This window comes from Cheilinus undulatus, linkage group 4, assembly GCF_018320785.1.
Source record: "Cheilinus undulatus linkage group 4, ASM1832078v1, whole genome shotgun sequence".
Classification (NCBI taxonomy): domain Eukaryota; kingdom Metazoa; phylum Chordata; class Actinopteri; order Labriformes; family Labridae; genus Cheilinus; species Cheilinus undulatus.
In genome coordinates, this window is record NC_054868.1 from 16158524 (window position 1) to 16176637 (window position 18114).

Below are 18114 nucleotides of genomic sequence, written 5' to 3' on the forward strand. Positions count from 1 at the left end.
AAGCAATCAATAAAGCTCTTTGTGATATTAATCTCCAATCCTCATGAACTATATTATTATAATGAAATCATATTATTAGCATGTATTGTCTCACCGAGTTGCCACAAATCGAGGGAAGTAGGATGTCTGATTGAAGTCAACCCTTTCATTGGCCTGCAGAATGAACCTGGACTGCTCGCCAAAGGCCCGGATGACACTGGCGCCCTGCACTGTCTCATTGAAGTGGGTGTAGATTGGTGAGCGGCTAACAGCTTCTAGTCTTCGCAGCTGACAGGATGTGGCAACGTAGAAACTCTATAGCCCACAGTGGAAAAGTAAAACACCAGCCTTAATGAGTGAAACCAACATGGAGAGCCAAGGGCTTTCCCATAATTTGAAGTGAATGTAACATCTTATGTCAGCAGATGGGAACAAAACACAAATGCAAAATCAGCAGGGTTGATTTTAGACCCCTGAGCTTTCCAATAAAAACTATGAACAACAACTTTTTAGGATCAAGCTGTTAAGTAAGGAGTTTACATATCTGGGATAATGTACCTGGACAAAGGCGTAGAGGAAAGCTAGAGGCAAGATGATCACTGCAGCAAAAGGTGTGGCCATCAGCACGATAATGCAGACCTCCATGAGTTTAAATACATAGCTCAACATCATCTTCAAGCCATCAGGGACCATGCAGTCAATGGCGTCAATCTCTTTGGCAAAGCGGTTGAGTAGGTTACCACTGGGTGTGCTCTCAAAGAAAGACATTGGAGAGCGCAGCACATTGATCAGCAGGTCCATGTGCAAGTGGCGTGAGGCAATGATGCCACAGATCGAGATGGCTACAGTTGTACCAAAGATGGCAATACCTGAAGGGAGGGAATAGATGCTTTATTATAGAAGAGATTATGACCCTGTAATTTTAAAGCTGTTTTATACTGCACATGAAAAAAATCATGAACATCACAGCCAGACAGATTTTATAGAACCTATAATACTTGATATGAACCTTGTACAAAGCCCAGAGCTCCAAAAACAGTCAGTTTCAGGTCAGTATCAATCTGAGTGCCGTTAACAACAGGATCATCAGCCCACATGCTCAGCCAGTAGTTGTAGGCCAGTGAGGCGCCCTGCTGAAAGGCGTATAGGAAGACGATGGGAATAATGATGGCCAAGCCGATGGTCTTGAAGTACTTCTTGTACATCTCCAACCTCACCTAGTGAAGATTATCACAGGAACATACAGGTTGTGTTCAGTATCACAGGATTGGATACACTGATTCTTCTTTCAATGTAAAATTGTGTGTTTTCTGTTCATAAAACCTACAATAACTGTTTTTTTTTACCACTTGGAGATAGCATCAAATCTATAAACATATCAGATACTTGCTACCTGCTGCTAGTCAAACATGTCATTTTTTTGGCAGTGAGAGTAATAATATGAGGGAAGTCTCTGGAAACTTAAGTAGTGTGCTTAAAGATATCTAAATGCTTTTCAGAGCTAAGGAAAGCTGCAGAATAACAAATCTCTGCAATAAGCAACTGAATCTGTAAACAAGTAATCTTATGTTTAAGGTTTAAAGAAAACCTACAAGTGCTGCCTAAAGCCCCAATTTCAAAAGATTAGGTAAAGTTAAGGGCCATTTTCCACTCACCCTTCCTGTTCGAGCCTTGTCAACTTCAGTCAGTTTCCCCAGATCCTCTGGTACCTGTTCTTGGTCTGTTTCAGACACAGGCTCCATATTCTGCAGGTTGGTATTAGTGGTGTCCCCCCTGAAGAATAAAGAGGGTCCAGAGATCAGTTGTGTGAAACAGATGCTTGGGATTCAAGACAACTTTTTGAAAGTTTTACATTTTACATGTTTGTTTACACACCCAATGAGCTGCTCCTGTGACAGATCTCTGGAGAATGGCATGAAGTCAACCATGCTGAGACGAGCATTTGATCGCCTGGAACCAGCTGCAAGAAAAGAGGAATTTTTAATTGTATTTTTTAATTTTTAGAGCCAAGTCTCATACAAAAAACTGCATAAACACTGTCATGCATTTGTAAGATGTATTTAAAGAATGTTTAGGATCAAAACATGCACAAATACTCAAATTGATACATTTCCCTTCAAATCTAATGCTAAAAATGTATCATCACCTCTCTGTATGGCGCTCTCTTTTCGCTCAGTGTTCGCAAAGGTGTGAATGAAGTCGGCAAAAGCGCCATGGCGGCTGAGGAGCTCCTGGTAGGATCCACTCTCTGTGATTTCTCCATCTACCAGGACCAGGATATGGTCAGCCTGTGGCAGGAAGCTCATCCCATGGGTCACCAGGATGCGGGTCTGTAAAGCAAGCCACACAAGTCAGAAAAATAAGATGTAAGCACAATCCAAGACTAAATTGAGGCTTTCTTGAAAACAAAACTGTCAGCAAAGCGGCGGTTTTCAGATTATGATAACAATAGTGCAGGTCACATTCTTGAAAGTGGTTTAGGTGTTGTAAGGCCATGTTTTGGTCTTTGCAGTTAAACTGAATAGGCTAAATTGCATAATGCAGGCTTTATTTTAAGCATTACCTTGTCTCTGAGGACTCCTTTTGGTCCAATGACTTTGTCAAAGATGTGCTGACCAACATGAGCATCAACAGCAGACAGCGGATCATCCAGTAGGTATACATCAGCCTTTCTGTAGACAGCCCTGGCCAGGCTTACCCGCTGCTTCTGCCCACCTGAGAGGTTCAGACCCTGCATATACACACATTTTTTTTATTTAACCGATACGACCTTGAGACGGAAAAATGCTCCAGTGCACTTCTCATCCAGCTCCATACCTTTTCTCCAATTTCTGTAGCATCTCCTGCAGGAAGGATGTCCAGGTCAGGCATCAGTGCACAGGCCTCCAGCACTCTGTTGTACCATGACTTCAGTTTATCACGACCAAATATGATGTTGTCTTGAAGTGTGGCGTTCTGGATCCAGGCCTGTTGAGGCACATAGGCCACAGAGCCCTGTGAAGACAGATGTCAGAAGAAAAGAGTCAGTGTTTATTAACTTAAACCAAAAACTGTGAATAGAACTGACTTGTTGAACAAAATCTCAGTACCTTAACAGTGACACAACCACTTCTTTTCTCTGTTTCACCGAGCATGGCCGACAACAAAGAGGACTTTCCACTGCCCACATGTCCAACCACAGCAACAAGGGAACCTCGTGGCACACGGACATTAATCCTGCCAACAAAGATGGGAATTTTCCTGCAAGTCTGTCTTTATTTTTAGTGTAAGTATTAAATTCTTTCATTATGTTTTTTCTATACTCACACCTTTTAAGGCATGGAGGGCCCTCTGCAGACCAGCTGAAAGTGCCATTTTCTATTGCCACGTCTTCTCCATCTAAACAAAATAAGAGTGAGTAAAATGAACTAAACCTGCAATAGAAACTGAAGACAGCACATGTTAAGTCCACCTGAGGGGCAAACAAACAAAATTCCCCCTTGAAGTTAGTCGTCACAGTGCAGCCTGGGCGTAATTACAAGTAAATTTGCTTAATCATACAAATTACAGAGCTGTTGCTTTTTCACAAGCTGTCTTAGGAAGTGTTGACAGATTACAGACAGAAGAGTGCAGTATTTTTTTTATTCCTCTATGATTCATATGTCTGAATTCATACTGTGATTTATGTTCAACCACTAAATGGAAACATCCTATAATTACCCTGTCTACCAGTCAGCCCAAGACCCAGGAAGTGACAGTGCACATGATCCATACAAGGCTGTGGTACTCCACAGATATAAACAACAAATCTTGTGGGAAGCTTATATTGATTATGACAGCCTATCATTTCAGGCAATGTGCAGTATGTACCAAACTATGGAAATAGGTGAATTTGAATGTACAGTATAGTAGTTTATTCATTTTATGTAATAGTTTATGCATGGGTGGGGATCCTACCAGAACTCAATGGAGCCTTTGAGACATTGTCCACCTTCAGTTCCTCAGAGCACAGGTACTTTCCCAGACGTCTTAGTGAAACCACAGCCTGAAATGGAGTCAGCGGTTAGTAAACTGACCTATATTCAACATATATAATTATGAATGTATACCTCAGCTGGCACCGTATACGGAGAACATTTCTCTGAGCAATCATGACTGTTTAATTAAAATGTCACCTACCTGCATAGTCGTGCTTATAGCAAATGGAAGTTGACTTAGTGGGGTCTTCAGGATGTTGATCAGTGCCATCGAGACAAAAACCTTCTGTGCATCCAAAACGTTTCTGTCATCAAGCATCACATAGACGCCAAACATGGCAAAGGCAATCTTAGGGGAAAAAGAGGCTAAATGTTACCTTTTCAGGCAGAACTTGTGTCAATAGATGATCTTCAAAGAGACTTGAAACGATGAGACTGGCATTTTTCTTAACTCCTCTTACCGTCTAAATATCACATAATATCACATGAAAAGACCAAAAACCATCTGCAATGCATTACTCTGTCTCTAGGAACTGTCTTACTTCCCCGCCCTGTCTGTGGCACTCAGCCCAAAGCCCATTTATTCAGACTGAAGTCTTAAGACTTTCAAAACAGGTCACAAGTATGTATAATTTTACTTTTTTTTTCTTTTTTTCCATACTACCATGTCATGGTAATCTTAATCCGCTGGTTGGTTTAATGGTTTGGATCATATTATATTTTCTCAAAACAATGTGATACAGACAGTCATGGTATCCACATTATTTTGCAGAACCCCTTCACTCTGTCGTTGTTACCATCATGAGGTCTGCGTAGTTTTGGTGAAATCTCTTAACATCTATGAAATGGATTGGTACATATGCTCATGTTTCCCTTAAGATATTCTTCAAAACTTGATCTCATAACTTTACATGTTGCGCTACTATCAGGTCAAAATTTTAAAACTTCCAGGGGCACCCAGAGCGCTTATGTCTGCTTGACATAATTTACAGACGCTGACAACTTTGAAGAGGCTGAACTGGGTTTACATTCAGCCTATTACCTGCTCTCTACCCAGTTTCCACTTCTTTCTGCTGTCCTATGAGAATAAATTGGCATAAAAGCCAAAAAATAGCTAAGAATATATATTTCCAAAAAGTCTGCTGATTTGGTTTTTTTGAAATTTCCAGTGGGGTTCAATGCACTTTTTGTTTAATGCTTAATAACTTGTGTAGCATGCTAACATGTAAAACAAAAATGGTGAAAATAGGAAGCGTTATGTCATCAAGAAATGTTGATGCTAGTCTTAAGTCTTAAGTTACACCTCAAAAATTTGCCAGCTGGAGGAATTAGCTACAGTATGTCCATCTTCGCGCATATGTACTCCTTAACTGAATAGATTATTTTCTGGTTTCTTATCTTTTCATGGAATTTTACAATACAGAAAATAATTAAACACTCTCAGACATCTAGAACTCAAGTCAGTCTTTGTAAATAGGAGTTCTGTCTGTTGAGTGACCTTACCAGGAAAGAAGAGGAGTTGAACGATGCAATGGAGATGGAATAGAGGATCTGAGATTTCTTCAGGGCTTTAAGCTCTTTTTCTCTGTGACCCAAAACCTGCTCCAGGAAGGCCTTCTCCCAGGCATAGAACTTCAAAATCTTTATTCCATTCAAAATCTCATTCATTAATCTGATGCGGCCATCCATAAACTTCATTTGAATCTCCTGTAGACCAAACAAGGAAGATTTTATGTTTTATTGAAAAGCAAAAACCCAAGCTGAAAATTGGGTGCAGTGACAATTAGCAAAACAAGTCTTTCACAGGGTTTTGTGTGATGGCTTTGTCTGCTGTTGTAGTAGTTTTCTTGGACATCATGAAGCTTGTTTTAATTCTGAAAGAATTTATGGCTTGTTACGTTTTAGTATTTTTTTTATGACAAGGAAACAACAAAGGGTCAGGGATGTGGTCACTTCATCCAAGACTAAGTTCAATTAAATTGGCATCCAAATTTATGGAACTGTCTGTTGTTTTTCCAAAGAAATGAAAAATTATGTCTTACTACTGCCCACCCTTTCCTTTCATTGTTTTTCAAGCACGTTATACGGGGCAGACATCAAAAGGACTAACTACAATGTACTGTGCAGGCCAAACACCCACACGCCTCCTCAGGACTATCTAAACCAGCTGTGGCATCCCTGACCGAACAAGCCAGATGTCAGGGCTACTTGAGTGAAAGTGTGAACTGTTACTCATAGGGCTTTTTACCTGTAGCTTGCTCCTTTTCTTTGCAATAAATCCATTGAGTGGGAAAATGAGAATGACAGTGGCAATCCCGGCCAAAGCTGATGGGCCAAGATGCTGTGTAAACAAGAATAAAATGGTCTCAAGGTCTTTTCAGTTCAAGTGTAATCCTGAGATGTATTTCAAGGGTAAGTACATTTCAGCATACCTGCCAGAGGAAGAAGAGACAAAGAGCAATTTCAATTGGAGCCAGCCAGACAGCATTGAAGTAGACCACAAAGTCCATGAGCTTCTGGGTGTCTGCTGAAACCAGGTTCACGATCTCGCCAACTGTGCAAGTCCTCCTGGAAGCACTGTTTATCACTAGAGACTGAGGAGACGACAAAGAACCTCATTTTAGCTGAAAGTACATGTGGTATAGAAAGATTTCACCATAATATAATGCAACTAATCATAATGATCATACAATTTATGCTGAAATTAATAATCATTGTGAAATTTTATCAAGAGAATCCTGGTGTTTTAGCCTTAAAGATGCTTTTATTCATTCCCTCTTGAGGTTACCAGCTGGCTACATGTCCCTAAAAACAGATTGACCTACCTTCCTGTAAACTAAGCCCATAACTGCTGTCTTCACCCTCATCCCCACTGTGAAGCAAGTGTACATGTACTGATGGTTGAAGAGAGACTGGAGGCAGGACAACAGGAACATTAGCGTGGCATAGAAGTAGCCTTTCCACAGTGGAGCGTCAGGGTCTCTCATGAATCCCAGAAGAAGACTGTTGAAGGAGATAAGCATACGGTTACATTGTAATAAAATATTCCATTAATAGAAGCACATACTGTTTATTTTCATTTTTGGGTCATATCTTTTTTTGGTTGAAAACTTAATTTTCATGTGTAATTTTACCTGGAAAGCAGAGAATGATACAAATCATATCAGACACAGGTCAGAATTACCCTGTCAACAAGATTTTGCTGCAGTGTTTTTCATCCAGTGCAGTATTATTTAACTTTTATTGTGCGCCTTAAGCCAGTGGTCCTTGGAGTGCTGCCTGGCTGACTAGTCTACACAAAACAGCTCGCGTTGCACAACAGAGCTCAGCTTGTGGCCAGGCTGCCCTCACACTTGGCCAGCGGTGCTCTTATTGTGGTGCGACAACATTTCTGCCATTTAGAGCCTCCTCTCCCTCTCTGCCTGTCCTTCTTACTGGAGCACAGAGGGCTGCGGTCTCGTCTACTTTTCTTGCTCACTGCTTCATGACCGTAATTAACACTTCCCCTGATCCTGTGCAGTGCATCACAACAACATTCCAGTCTGGCGAGTGGGATGGTGCGGCGGGTGGCGGGTCAGCCATGACCCGTTTTTCACTGCTGCCAGCTTCTGTTGCTGTTTGCCTGTCTGTGTCACAGCTTACTGAAAACAGATCATTGTAGCTGATTTCTGAGGTGATTACCTTGAACATTAATCTCAGTCTATTCACTTTGCCACAAACTGCTAAACCAACAGTTCTTTATACTGCCACACCAGAATGATATAATGTTGATTAATATTATGCTCTCCATGTAAATATCCACATTTAATTTCAGTTCATTTTTGAAATGCACAATAAAAACTACAAACTGTAGATTTTATTTATTAATGTAATTTCATTCTGAACTCTGAGATTGGGGAATATTGGCTGCAGCTTTCCTCAGGGCAGTGCTCTCAGTTCTGTTTGGTTTGTGGGTCTCTGAGCTTTAAAAAGTCACACTTGAAAAACTAAATGAAAACAGTTCTTTTCAAATGATACAATATCTTGCTACAGTTACACTCTCACAAGAGGATTACTGAAAACAAAGCTAAGCTTAATGGTTCCTAGTAGAATAAGCAAGATTACAAACAAGGGTTTTAAACACTTGAGCTTCAGAATTCAGGCTTTAAATACAGGTTTCATTGGAAAATCACTATGCAACCATTAAATCCTTGATTAGGAACAGCTGTTTTATGCACTTCTTTAGGTCTTACCTAAGCACCTGGGGTATGGCGAACATGAAGGCATCATGGAATATGATACACAGGGTGCCTGTCAGAAAGTATGGACCAAACTTCCGTGCCAGTGTCCTGAGCAGGAAGAAGCCAGAGCTCTGCTCCTTCTGCAGCTTCCTGAGGAGCTGAGCCTGGTCTGGCAATCTGCTTCCCAATGCCACCCCTGACGCCAAGGCTTTCTCCTGCCTGCCAGAGGGAGAGAATGCAGTTACAGACAAGACATCTGTGTCAGAAGTGCTTTAACACGGTGCTGGCGCCTTTTAATTTTTTAATGTTAAACAGGGGGTGTGGAAAAAATGCTGTTGTCTTGAATCATTAATGGACTTGAGAATTGTCCAACAGCAGTAAAAGACATTGCTCACTGACATAATTATTGGACTTAATTACAGATCTTCAAAGAGCTGGATCTAGTTAACAAGCCCTAAAATGACACATGTGGCACTTGACTTGACATTATGGTTCTGAATATCCTCAGGGAATTCCTTTAGAACTATTATAGGCTTATGATTCTGAGACATCCTGAATTTCAATTTACCGCAATCATGGCTGTATCATGGCCTGTTGGAGTCATTATTTTAACAAATACAATGCAGACGTTTGGCCACATGGCAGTAAAATAGAATTGAATGTTGTTGGCTGTGACAATAGTAAGAGCTTTGCCATGGATCAGAGGCATGTAAAAACCAAAATACCAAAATAAAAAACCACATGCCACAGAGGGAACATGAAAACGAAATGTTTATGTCCTGCACGTGCTTTTCCTCTTTGAAGCTTGGTTTCTTCATCATGTTCCTCATGCTGAAGCAGCTTGGTAGCTGAGTGGAGACAATACATGCCACATAACCATAACATGCTGGTTTGGTTTTGATTGGGAAGAAGCACCAGTAAAGTCTGCTGGTCTGAATTGTTTTTCCCATACTGCCAAATTAATGGAAAAAATGCCAAAGATAAACTTTGAGAATTTTAAAGCTCATAACTAATGAAAAAAGGAAGTTGGTATTCTTATTATAAGCCTTATTTCATGGGCAATCCAAGAATGCAGTTTATAATTAAAGAAGCCAGTTCATCCCAAAGTGATAGACAACCTATAGTAGAATTACACAGAACTTAATACAGCCATTCATGATCCTCAGATAACCCTAATAACACTGGCTGTCTGGTTTCCACACAGATCTAGCATGACATTGCTGTTTAACCTTGCAAAGCAGATGGATTCGACCGTTTCCATGTTTCTTACTGGCAAATGCATCTTGCAAAGCTCCCATCTGAACCATTTGGGTGAGGTTAGAAAGTGACAGGGCCAATCAGCGTCGAGGGGCAGTACTTTTGGGCGCAGCAGAGCCATGATGTATGCATGCAGCAACAAGAGACCGGTTTGAATTGTGGCGGAAGGCATTAGCATGGATGCTGCTAAAGTGTAAGTTTTATCAGAACTTGATGACATTTCTTCGTTAAAAGAAGAACAGAGAACAGCACTGAGTTGATTTCTTTTCAAAACGACAAAAGGTGCGTACTGACATGTCTACAGTTGCGTAATGCAGCTCTCTATGGAGTTTTCTCCTCCATAGTGGCGAGCAGAGCAGGTAACGGCTACGTCACATTTTGTTGCTCTGATTGGCCAGTAAAGATGTGACAGAACATTCATCCAAGTTTTTTTCTAAAGGCTCTGCCCTTTCCCCAACACCATCTACTGAAGGTTTGTCAGATGGATGTGTGAAACACATTCATATGGCGTGTCAGGTTAGCTGTTTTTGGTTTTGGAGGAAATTCTCAATCATGATTGGACTGATTACCAGGGGAATTGTTGTTCACACTGATAAAACTTGGAAAACCCTGTGAGCTTTCTTTAAGGAGAAAAAGGAGAAAATTCCTCATATCTTTAATAGCAATGACTTATCTTAGCTGTATAATATGTTTTACAACTCATAAAAGAAAATGATATTCTAATAAACTATTCAGTGGGTTTATATGGACAGTGAAGTTAAGCTAGCACTATAGCTTGCCTATACTGTTTAATAATGCTACTGTCCTTGTTCCAGTATACAAGAACGAGGGTCTCAGAAAAGACCTATGACCAGTAATCATCAACTGGCCTGCGGGCCACATCAGGCTTCCCACAACTTTCCATCTGGCCCCTAGAAATTGTAGAAATTCAGAAAATGGAAAGAGAAAGCACGTTGTGGCATTTAGGTTATTTTTCAAATCTCCACAGGTATTAAACAACCCCTTGAAAACAACTGAGATTGAAACGATTATATCAGGAATGACTCCATTATGAATTCATGATAAACACATACTAATCCCCCTTTCTTGATTAAAGCTACTGTTTTCTGCATCAACTCTCCACACCAGGGTCTTTGAGCATGCAACATGTCTGCCTAAGAATCAACACCGAAGATCTGTTTCCTGCACAGGTTTCCACCAATCAAAACACAGTGTGTTAGCATCAAACCCAGTGATAGGCAGCACAACAGCTCCAAAAAAATGTGGCTAAAATATCATAAATGTGCACTTGTCGGTGGTTACGGTATATGGGATCTCAGTGGAAAAGGCTAAAAATTACATTTAAAAGAAAAAAAAATATATTTTGACAAAAATGTGTTAAATTGACCAAAAAGTTTCTGAGCTCCTTTGAAAGTCCGGCCCCAAAGTGTCTGTCAAGGAAAGAGCTTGCCCTTGTACAAATGTAGTTGATGATCCCTGCCCTAGACTGAGAAAAGTATGTCTTGCTTTGTGACGGTAGACAGTGATTGCGGCCCTTTTCAACATCTGATATTGGACTTCCTCCAGCTGACCTTACGAACAACTTTTTTCCCTTGCTAACAAGTAAGAAAGTGGCAAACTGGTTTTAAGTTTACAGTAAAACCACAAACAACTTTACAGCCCTGTGTATTCCATACATGCTCCAAGCTTTACTATTGTACAAACGCCCCGTACACCAGTTAATGGTGATACTGGGAGGCAAATGCCAACAACCAAAGGCCGACACAGAAACTGTGGAGCAAGCACAAAATGTCACAGCTTTGGTCTGAGTTGTAAACATGCGAAAGTAATCGATCCCCAATAGGATTCTCGAGGTATATTCGTTTTTTAGAAATTTGACTTTATGATTTTAGTTGGAGTGACATATTGACATGTACTTTAAAAGTCCAATTTCAATCAGACTAACATAATAACTGACTTTTTTGTATTTACATGTAAATGTAGTCTATGGTTTGTGAATACTTTTGACTTTGGCATTGAGATCAAAACAACAATGACACAATGTGTAAAGCCTAACAGAGTAGTTTGCATGTCTGAAATGTTCTTCAGTCTTTTAAATCTTTTGTCTTTTTTAAGTCTCATAACTTTGAGAGTGCAGTCCTCAGTTGTTAAAGTAACCCTTTCAACTGCCAGATTTCAGTTATCCAGAAATCTCACTTTTGAATTTCGGCACATTCAGCCGTCCAATCCTCTTGCAGCTCAGAGATGATCTTGTTTGACGTGTCCTCTTCCCTCAGGGTCCACAGGTCCTCAGCTGCCAGTGGGGTGCGATATCCTTTCACAACAAGCCTGAGGAGGGAGCATAGAGATTACTCACTCACATAATTGTCAACAAAACACACATATTATCGTAAACAAGTACAAACTGTTGCTGCAGTGAGTCAGCAGGAGACGAAAAATGACAGGGTTTTGAAGAACCATCTTACCCCGTGAACCACCAGAAGAGAATCTTCGACAGAAATGAGGCATCTTTGATGGGACAAGGATTCTGCAACAGATTAAAGACCAGACTTATTCTCCATTTCACAATAAATCTCTCACAGCTAAAAGGCTTTCAAGTCAGCTTCAGAGGCGGTCTGTCAATGGTTGGATGGTGCATTTGTGAGGAGTGTGTTTGAGAGCACTAATACGTGTAAACAGTTCTGTACAGTCTGGTGGTCCATTGTGGAGAGCAGAGGCAATGAACTCCCACAGGACAGAATAAGTAGAGATCAGTGTTAGTGCTGGGGGAATTATGACGTTTTGAGGTCTAGTGCAGACGGAGGGGAAATGTGTCATCATAAACCGTACATGTGGATACACAAACACATACATAGAAAGTTTGTCATCATACGCATACTTTATGGCATCTCCCCGCCCTGCCACCCCCTCACCAGGGTGTTTGCGCTCTTTATTACCAGCCCTCTTGCTCTTCATCCTCTCACTTCCTCTCGTCCTGTGAGTAACTCTAACCAGAGCGTGGGTCTGAGGAGAGGAGGAGGAGAAGGGAGAAGAGGAAGACACACCAGGGAGCGACCAATGGGTGTGTCCATCCCACCAGACTGTGGCTTCTGCACCCTCGACCTTCTCACCACGGGCCACGACTTTGTTAGGGACTTTTCCAGCTGTTTTGATTGTTTGTCACCAGGGAACTATTACATCACATATATCTGTTTGATTGAAAAGGGGCTCATTTTCATTCACCTGTCAGCTGTCCTGAGTCAACTTACTAGTTTAATTTTGAAAACGTGTTCATCAGGCTCATGACTGATGGGAAGTCAAATCTGTATTATGTATTTCCTGTGTTGTTTTTGGGTCTCAGACTCTAAGCAGCAGTTGATGCTGAGCTAAGGTGAGTGAGTCCTGTTAAAGGAATGCAGGACAACAATGTCAAACACACACACAGACACATAGACACACACACACACTCATTCACCTCTCAGAGGTAGCTAAAGCAATGGAGTGGGAGAGGAAGCTGGGAGGTGAATCACAATTTCCTCCAAAAGGAGAAAGTGTCTTCGCAACAGAAGTTAAAAACCACAAGACAGCTGTGGAGACATTTTCTTTCCTGGGTATCGGAACAGAACGGACATGTTCAGCGGAAGTGGGATGCATTCTTCCCTGCCTACCTTTTCCAAAATGGTTTTCCCCTCTGGAGGCTGGTCAGCAAAACAACACAGGAAGAGCTGGGCCAGTTGGATTGTGAAGTAAGAGAAGAAGGCGAGGTATCGTACGATATCAGAGGCGATTCCCTGTGGATTAAGAAAACAACAATAAAAGAGGTTGCTGTGGGGTTAAAAAAACCCAGAAACATTCGTAAGAGTTTCCTTGTATTATTTGTTTTGAACTATCTCAGGCAAGTTGCGCAAGTTAGACTTCTTTTCAAACCAGATACACAAATAATTGCCACAGAAAAATTACGTTCTTGCATCACAGCATAGGGGTGTCAACAAGATCAAAAAAAGGGTTTTGGTTTGATCAACTCTTTTGGTGTTTATCAAACCCCACGACATCCTGTAGGAAACAGCACCATTTTAGTTGGTTTTGTGGGGTTTTACAACGACACCCAGCTCATTACATGGCCTTTCTTAAGCTTACACATTGTATAGCAGAGGATTTACGCACCAAGATCACAGACACAATAAAGAATGTTAAGAACTAAAAGCTAAATCAGGGTGAAACCCCAAAGTTTTTAATGGTGTACTTTGTATAAATGAAGCAATAGTTAAATGTGCCTCTCAGTCACGCTAAGAGCCAGTATCTGTAAATAGAGACTGTGGTTTTACAAACCAGCACCCTTGCATTCAATCAAGGCAGCAGCTGCAATATTAACCACTCAGAAACTTTTGTGAAATGTGGGACTCGCATGTTATTCTTGATGTACAGAAACTGTGGGTTTTGGCAGGCACATTGTTTACTCGTGGATCTGTGCCACTGCCACAGCCAGTGTGTTGTTCAGCGGTATGGTTATGAATAAAAGTCAGAGCCATGGTAAACAGTAAAATGACTTTCTATGAAAAGTGTGGAGGAGTGCCCAGAAAGGAGATATGAAGGGACCAAAACGATCCGGCCACACAGTGAAAAACTGGGTCAGGATGGTCGGAGAGTGGGTGGGAAAAATGTAGGTCGAGCAACTAAGAATGGCCAAGGGTCTGCAAACATGAACCCTGTCAACCTTAAGCAATTAATGCTTCAATGTGAACTACACACTTTATTCATAGATTTTTAGAAAATGGGTATGTTAAATACTGGGCAGGGAAAAAGTGGGCTGCACTGAAAAAAATGTGTTCTAACATTACATCCGTTTTTTAACACCAACTTGAAAAATGTGTAGTCTCACTGAAACATGATTGCAAGATCAATAATGCCTGCCTTCAGATGGGAGATGCAAAGTTTAGGAACTAGGGGCTAATAGAAAGGATGAAGGGGTCGCAGGAACTCTACCATACCTGACACGTTCCCATTGAAACCTTACGTTTCACTAGAGGCATGATGAGAGTACTCAAATGCATGCTTTGGTCAGAAAGTAAAAAAAGATGTATACAAATTTTTACCTTTTAATCATGCTTTTTTTGTCCTGTCTCTTTGTTTAATTACGCCTTTGCCAATTGAGACTGAAACTGTGACATATATCTCAAATATATTTCAGGGGTTGTAATAAAAAGAAAAAAGGGTCAATATATTTTTAAGGAGGTGGTGGTGGGTCCTAATGCCAAACCAGTTTAGAACCACTGTCCTAAAGGGCATGCAACAAGTTATGTCTCAATATGGAGAGCCTGGAGGGCAGTTCACTTCCTTTTGTCTGCTAGGAGGGCATCCTAGAGGACACTTGAGTTTGTTTTGCACACTAGGAGGGCATCCTACAGGACACTTTAGCATATTTTGTCCACTAGGAGGGCACCCAAGAGGCCTCTTCACCATTTTGCCCACTAGGAGGGCATCCTAGAAGACACTTTAGCATGTTTTGCCGACTAGGAGGGCATCTCAGAGGACACTTTAGCATATTTTGTCCGCTAGGAGGGCACCCAAGAGGCCTCTTCACCATTTTTGCCCACTAGGAGGGCATCTCAGAGGACACTAGCATGTTTTGCCCCCTAGGAGGACTTGATCATGATTTATATACCATATGGGCATTCAAAAAGGCATGTTTTTTTAACAAATGGGCACCAGGGAGTGTTGATCAACCACTCTGCCCCCCTTCTGAGTCTGCTGGTATGACCTAGCTTACATAACTAAAGGCAGGTGTACTAAACAGACCATAAAGTGCTGTCATTCTACTCATCTATCTCTTGGCAAATAAGCAACGAAGAATACCACCCAAAATGTTTCTTTGTAACTCAAGTTGCATTTTTATTTTTTCACCCAATGGGACTGATGACTTTCTCCATCCTGATTTTAGGTAGCTTGTTTAGTTTTGTAGGCCAGTTTGCCTTATCTTCTGTCCATCTTCGAAATTCAAAGCAATTTTCACACTGAAGGAGCCTATTTGAGTCTTGAAAAGCATCTTCCCTCATATATTTTTCACTCACATGACTAAGCAAAAGCCCCATCATGGACTTAAAATATTGAGAGATAGAAATGAACAGAAATTAGGCATCAATTAAAAAGTGATTATAAAGTCAGTGAAATATTCAGGGATTCTATTAAGATAAGTGTCTGAATTCTTAATGGCCTTTCATTATGTGTGGATGCATAGATTTCCATCTGGCTGTGTTTACAGCAGTGTAGGCCCATAAACACAGCGCTGACGTTCCTCTGGTCTGACCCTGGGCTGCCATGTCTCACCAGCATTTATCCAAGGGCCATCATTACTCTCCCCCAAGCAGTGTGGGAATGTCACACCGAGGACGATAAAACAGAAATATGGATGTGTGTGTCTGTTTGTGTGTTTTTTATAGAAATGCAAATGCGACAGCCCTACGGCAGTGAGCGCTTAAATAGAAACTCACCCCATACAACAATGATTGCAGTGTCTGACAGGATACACAGGAAGAAAAGAGAACTTAAACACACACATGCTTGACCAGAATTGGCAGTGTCATCCTCCAACACTTGGTTAACTTTAGGTTACCTTGGTTAAAATAGAGGGATGAAATGAAACTCTGCGCTGACACAGGGTACGTCTCAGACTGTCTATAACTATCTTGTGTCTAGACGATGGGGAAGACTAGACCTGATTTGATATCCCTGAACTGTGCTTTGACACTTCTGGTTCACCAAGTTCGAAGTGGACAACACACCTTCACTTTGGCTCTGAACTCTGCCATATTTTTATAGAGAGAACATAAAAACATTTCTATGAAAGACTAAGGTATAGTGTAAAAATCCTGTATAAATGAAGACATACCTCATCCATGGCCAGCTGGATCTTTGCTCTGAGTGGCACCAGGGAACAGACAACAGCCAAGACCCAGAACAGGAAGAGGAATACAGAGGAACGGCAACCTCTTACTCTTTCAAACTGAATTATGCATAAAGCCAAGATCTAAAGAAAGAAAAGGGATAGAATTGGATTATAATCAGAACAACTTTATTCACAAGACAAGCAGCTGAGAGCCAATACTTTAAGCCGTAAAAACTAGTAGGTTGTTTAGGCCACACATCTTACTTTCTGTATATTCTGTCAGTGGTTTTTTGTTGTTGTCAACAGAGCATCGAGGCTTTAATCACAGCAGAGATTTGCACTGTTCGAATGCAGCTGATGCTGGTTCTGAGTCAGAACTTGGGTTTGGGATTTCCCTTGCCGCAGCCTACACAGATTTGATTTCAACTTTCGCCAACCAAAAGTGACAGATGAACGATAAGGCACATGTTCTGCACACATTTCTTACGGTGAAATATAGTGCAGTCTGATAAACAAAACAAAACACATATAAACAATCTGATTCAATGTTTGTTAACTTCAGAGGAGCCATGCATGTAGAAAGCAGGTTTAGATTTCATAATGAGTACCACCATTGTGATACGGGACGAGACACAGCGCTGTCCTCTTCTTTTCTGTTGGTCTGGTAATTATGTAAGTTACTCAGATAAACACACTGATGTATTCTATGGAAAGATGTTTACACGTCTCTGTGTGGTAGCTAACACAGATAACTTTTAAATATGAACAGTAACAAGGGGGCTCTGCAGTTACTCACTGGGTGACACATTTGTTTTTCAGTCTTTTCATTAAACCTGTATGCCTGTAACTTTCCTGAACACCGAAGGATGAATTCACACAGAAGCTCCTGACCACCTGACTCGAGTGTTTGTGAGATTTTAGAGCTAAAGGTGCATCTTAGAGAGGATGTTAAAACAACATAGGAACTCTAGTAAGTTATCTTTTTAATAGAAATTTGATGTTAGAGGTGCAAGAAGACTTCTGTTAACTGGATAAATGTACTTTTTTCTACAGAAAGCTCTAATGAGGCATTCTTAGCAGGTTAAGAAGCAAATTGAAACTGATATTCCTGTCTCTTTATGACCTACAAAGCAAATGAGATCCTCTATGACAGTTTACCAAACTTTTCATCCCATGACCCCCAAAGTAACAGAGCCAGAGACCAGGGACCCCTGCTGTCCTTGGAGGTAGTTAAAGTAACTGATATTGCACTAAGCATCATAGAGAAATGTACATTTTACGCATTACTTTCATTTAAGCACAAGTCTCACTTTACAGCTTTGTTTTGTTTCTAAACTGAACAAATTTTAAGGATATTTTTCACATCAATGGATAAAGTATATCACTTTAACATTTTAAATTTCTCTTTGTGTTTTTGGGAAAGCATCCTGCTACCCACCCTTAGTGTCTCGCCAACCCTCCCGGGGGTCCCGACGCCCTCTTTGTTCTATTATGACATTAACTTTCTCTTTATAGATATTTTAGAAGCTTGTAGTCATCGCTGCAGGGTTGGTGTCAGCTGTGACACTTATGGAGAACTGAAGTAGTAGATAAATGTCCACAGCAAAGACTCTCGGTTAGTGCCACATCTGACTGTTTAAAGAAATCAAACACAAGAACTTATTAAATGAGTACATGAGTAAAACTATTAGAGGTATTGCTCTATCCCCCAAATTTGATAAAAAGCTACAAGTTCATAACAGCAACTTTAAATTGTTTTTAACACATGCAAAAATTTATTTTTAATCTAAGTAACAAGCAGTTGATGTAGAATCAACTCAAGTTGATGTTGCAGTCATCC

General features: G+C 40.8%; 1 protein-coding gene across 1 annotated transcript in view; it reads right to left on the reverse strand.

Moving 5' to 3' along the window:
• abcc6a (ATP-binding cassette, sub-family C (CFTR/MRP), member 6a) overlaps positions 1–18114 on the reverse strand; it is a 33048-nt gene that overhangs the window by 4137 nt on the left and 10797 nt on the right. The window contains exons 4-24 of the mRNA XM_041785028.1: positions 16278–16415; positions 13060–13182; positions 11878–11939; positions 11609–11740; positions 8168–8374; positions 6761–6938; positions 6368–6529; positions 6184–6276; positions 5439–5642; positions 4138–4284; positions 3916–4003; positions 3288–3357; positions 3069–3195; positions 2797–2973; positions 2543–2710; positions 2126–2309; positions 1855–1939; positions 1635–1752; positions 989–1196; positions 538–848; positions 95–294 (exon numbers count right to left, since the gene is read on the reverse strand). Of these exons, the coding sequence (XP_041640962.1) occupies positions 95–294; positions 538–848; positions 989–1196; positions 1635–1752; positions 1855–1939; positions 2126–2309; positions 2543–2710; positions 2797–2973; positions 3069–3195; positions 3288–3357; positions 3916–4003; positions 4138–4284; positions 5439–5642; positions 6184–6276; positions 6368–6529; positions 6761–6938; positions 8168–8374; positions 11609–11740; positions 11878–11939; positions 13060–13182; positions 16278–16415 (3182 nt within the window). The remainder of the gene's footprint in view (positions 1–94; positions 295–537; positions 849–988; positions 1197–1634; positions 1753–1854; positions 1940–2125; positions 2310–2542; positions 2711–2796; positions 2974–3068; positions 3196–3287; positions 3358–3915; positions 4004–4137; positions 4285–5438; positions 5643–6183; positions 6277–6367; positions 6530–6760; positions 6939–8167; positions 8375–11608; positions 11741–11877; positions 11940–13059; positions 13183–16277; positions 16416–18114) is intronic.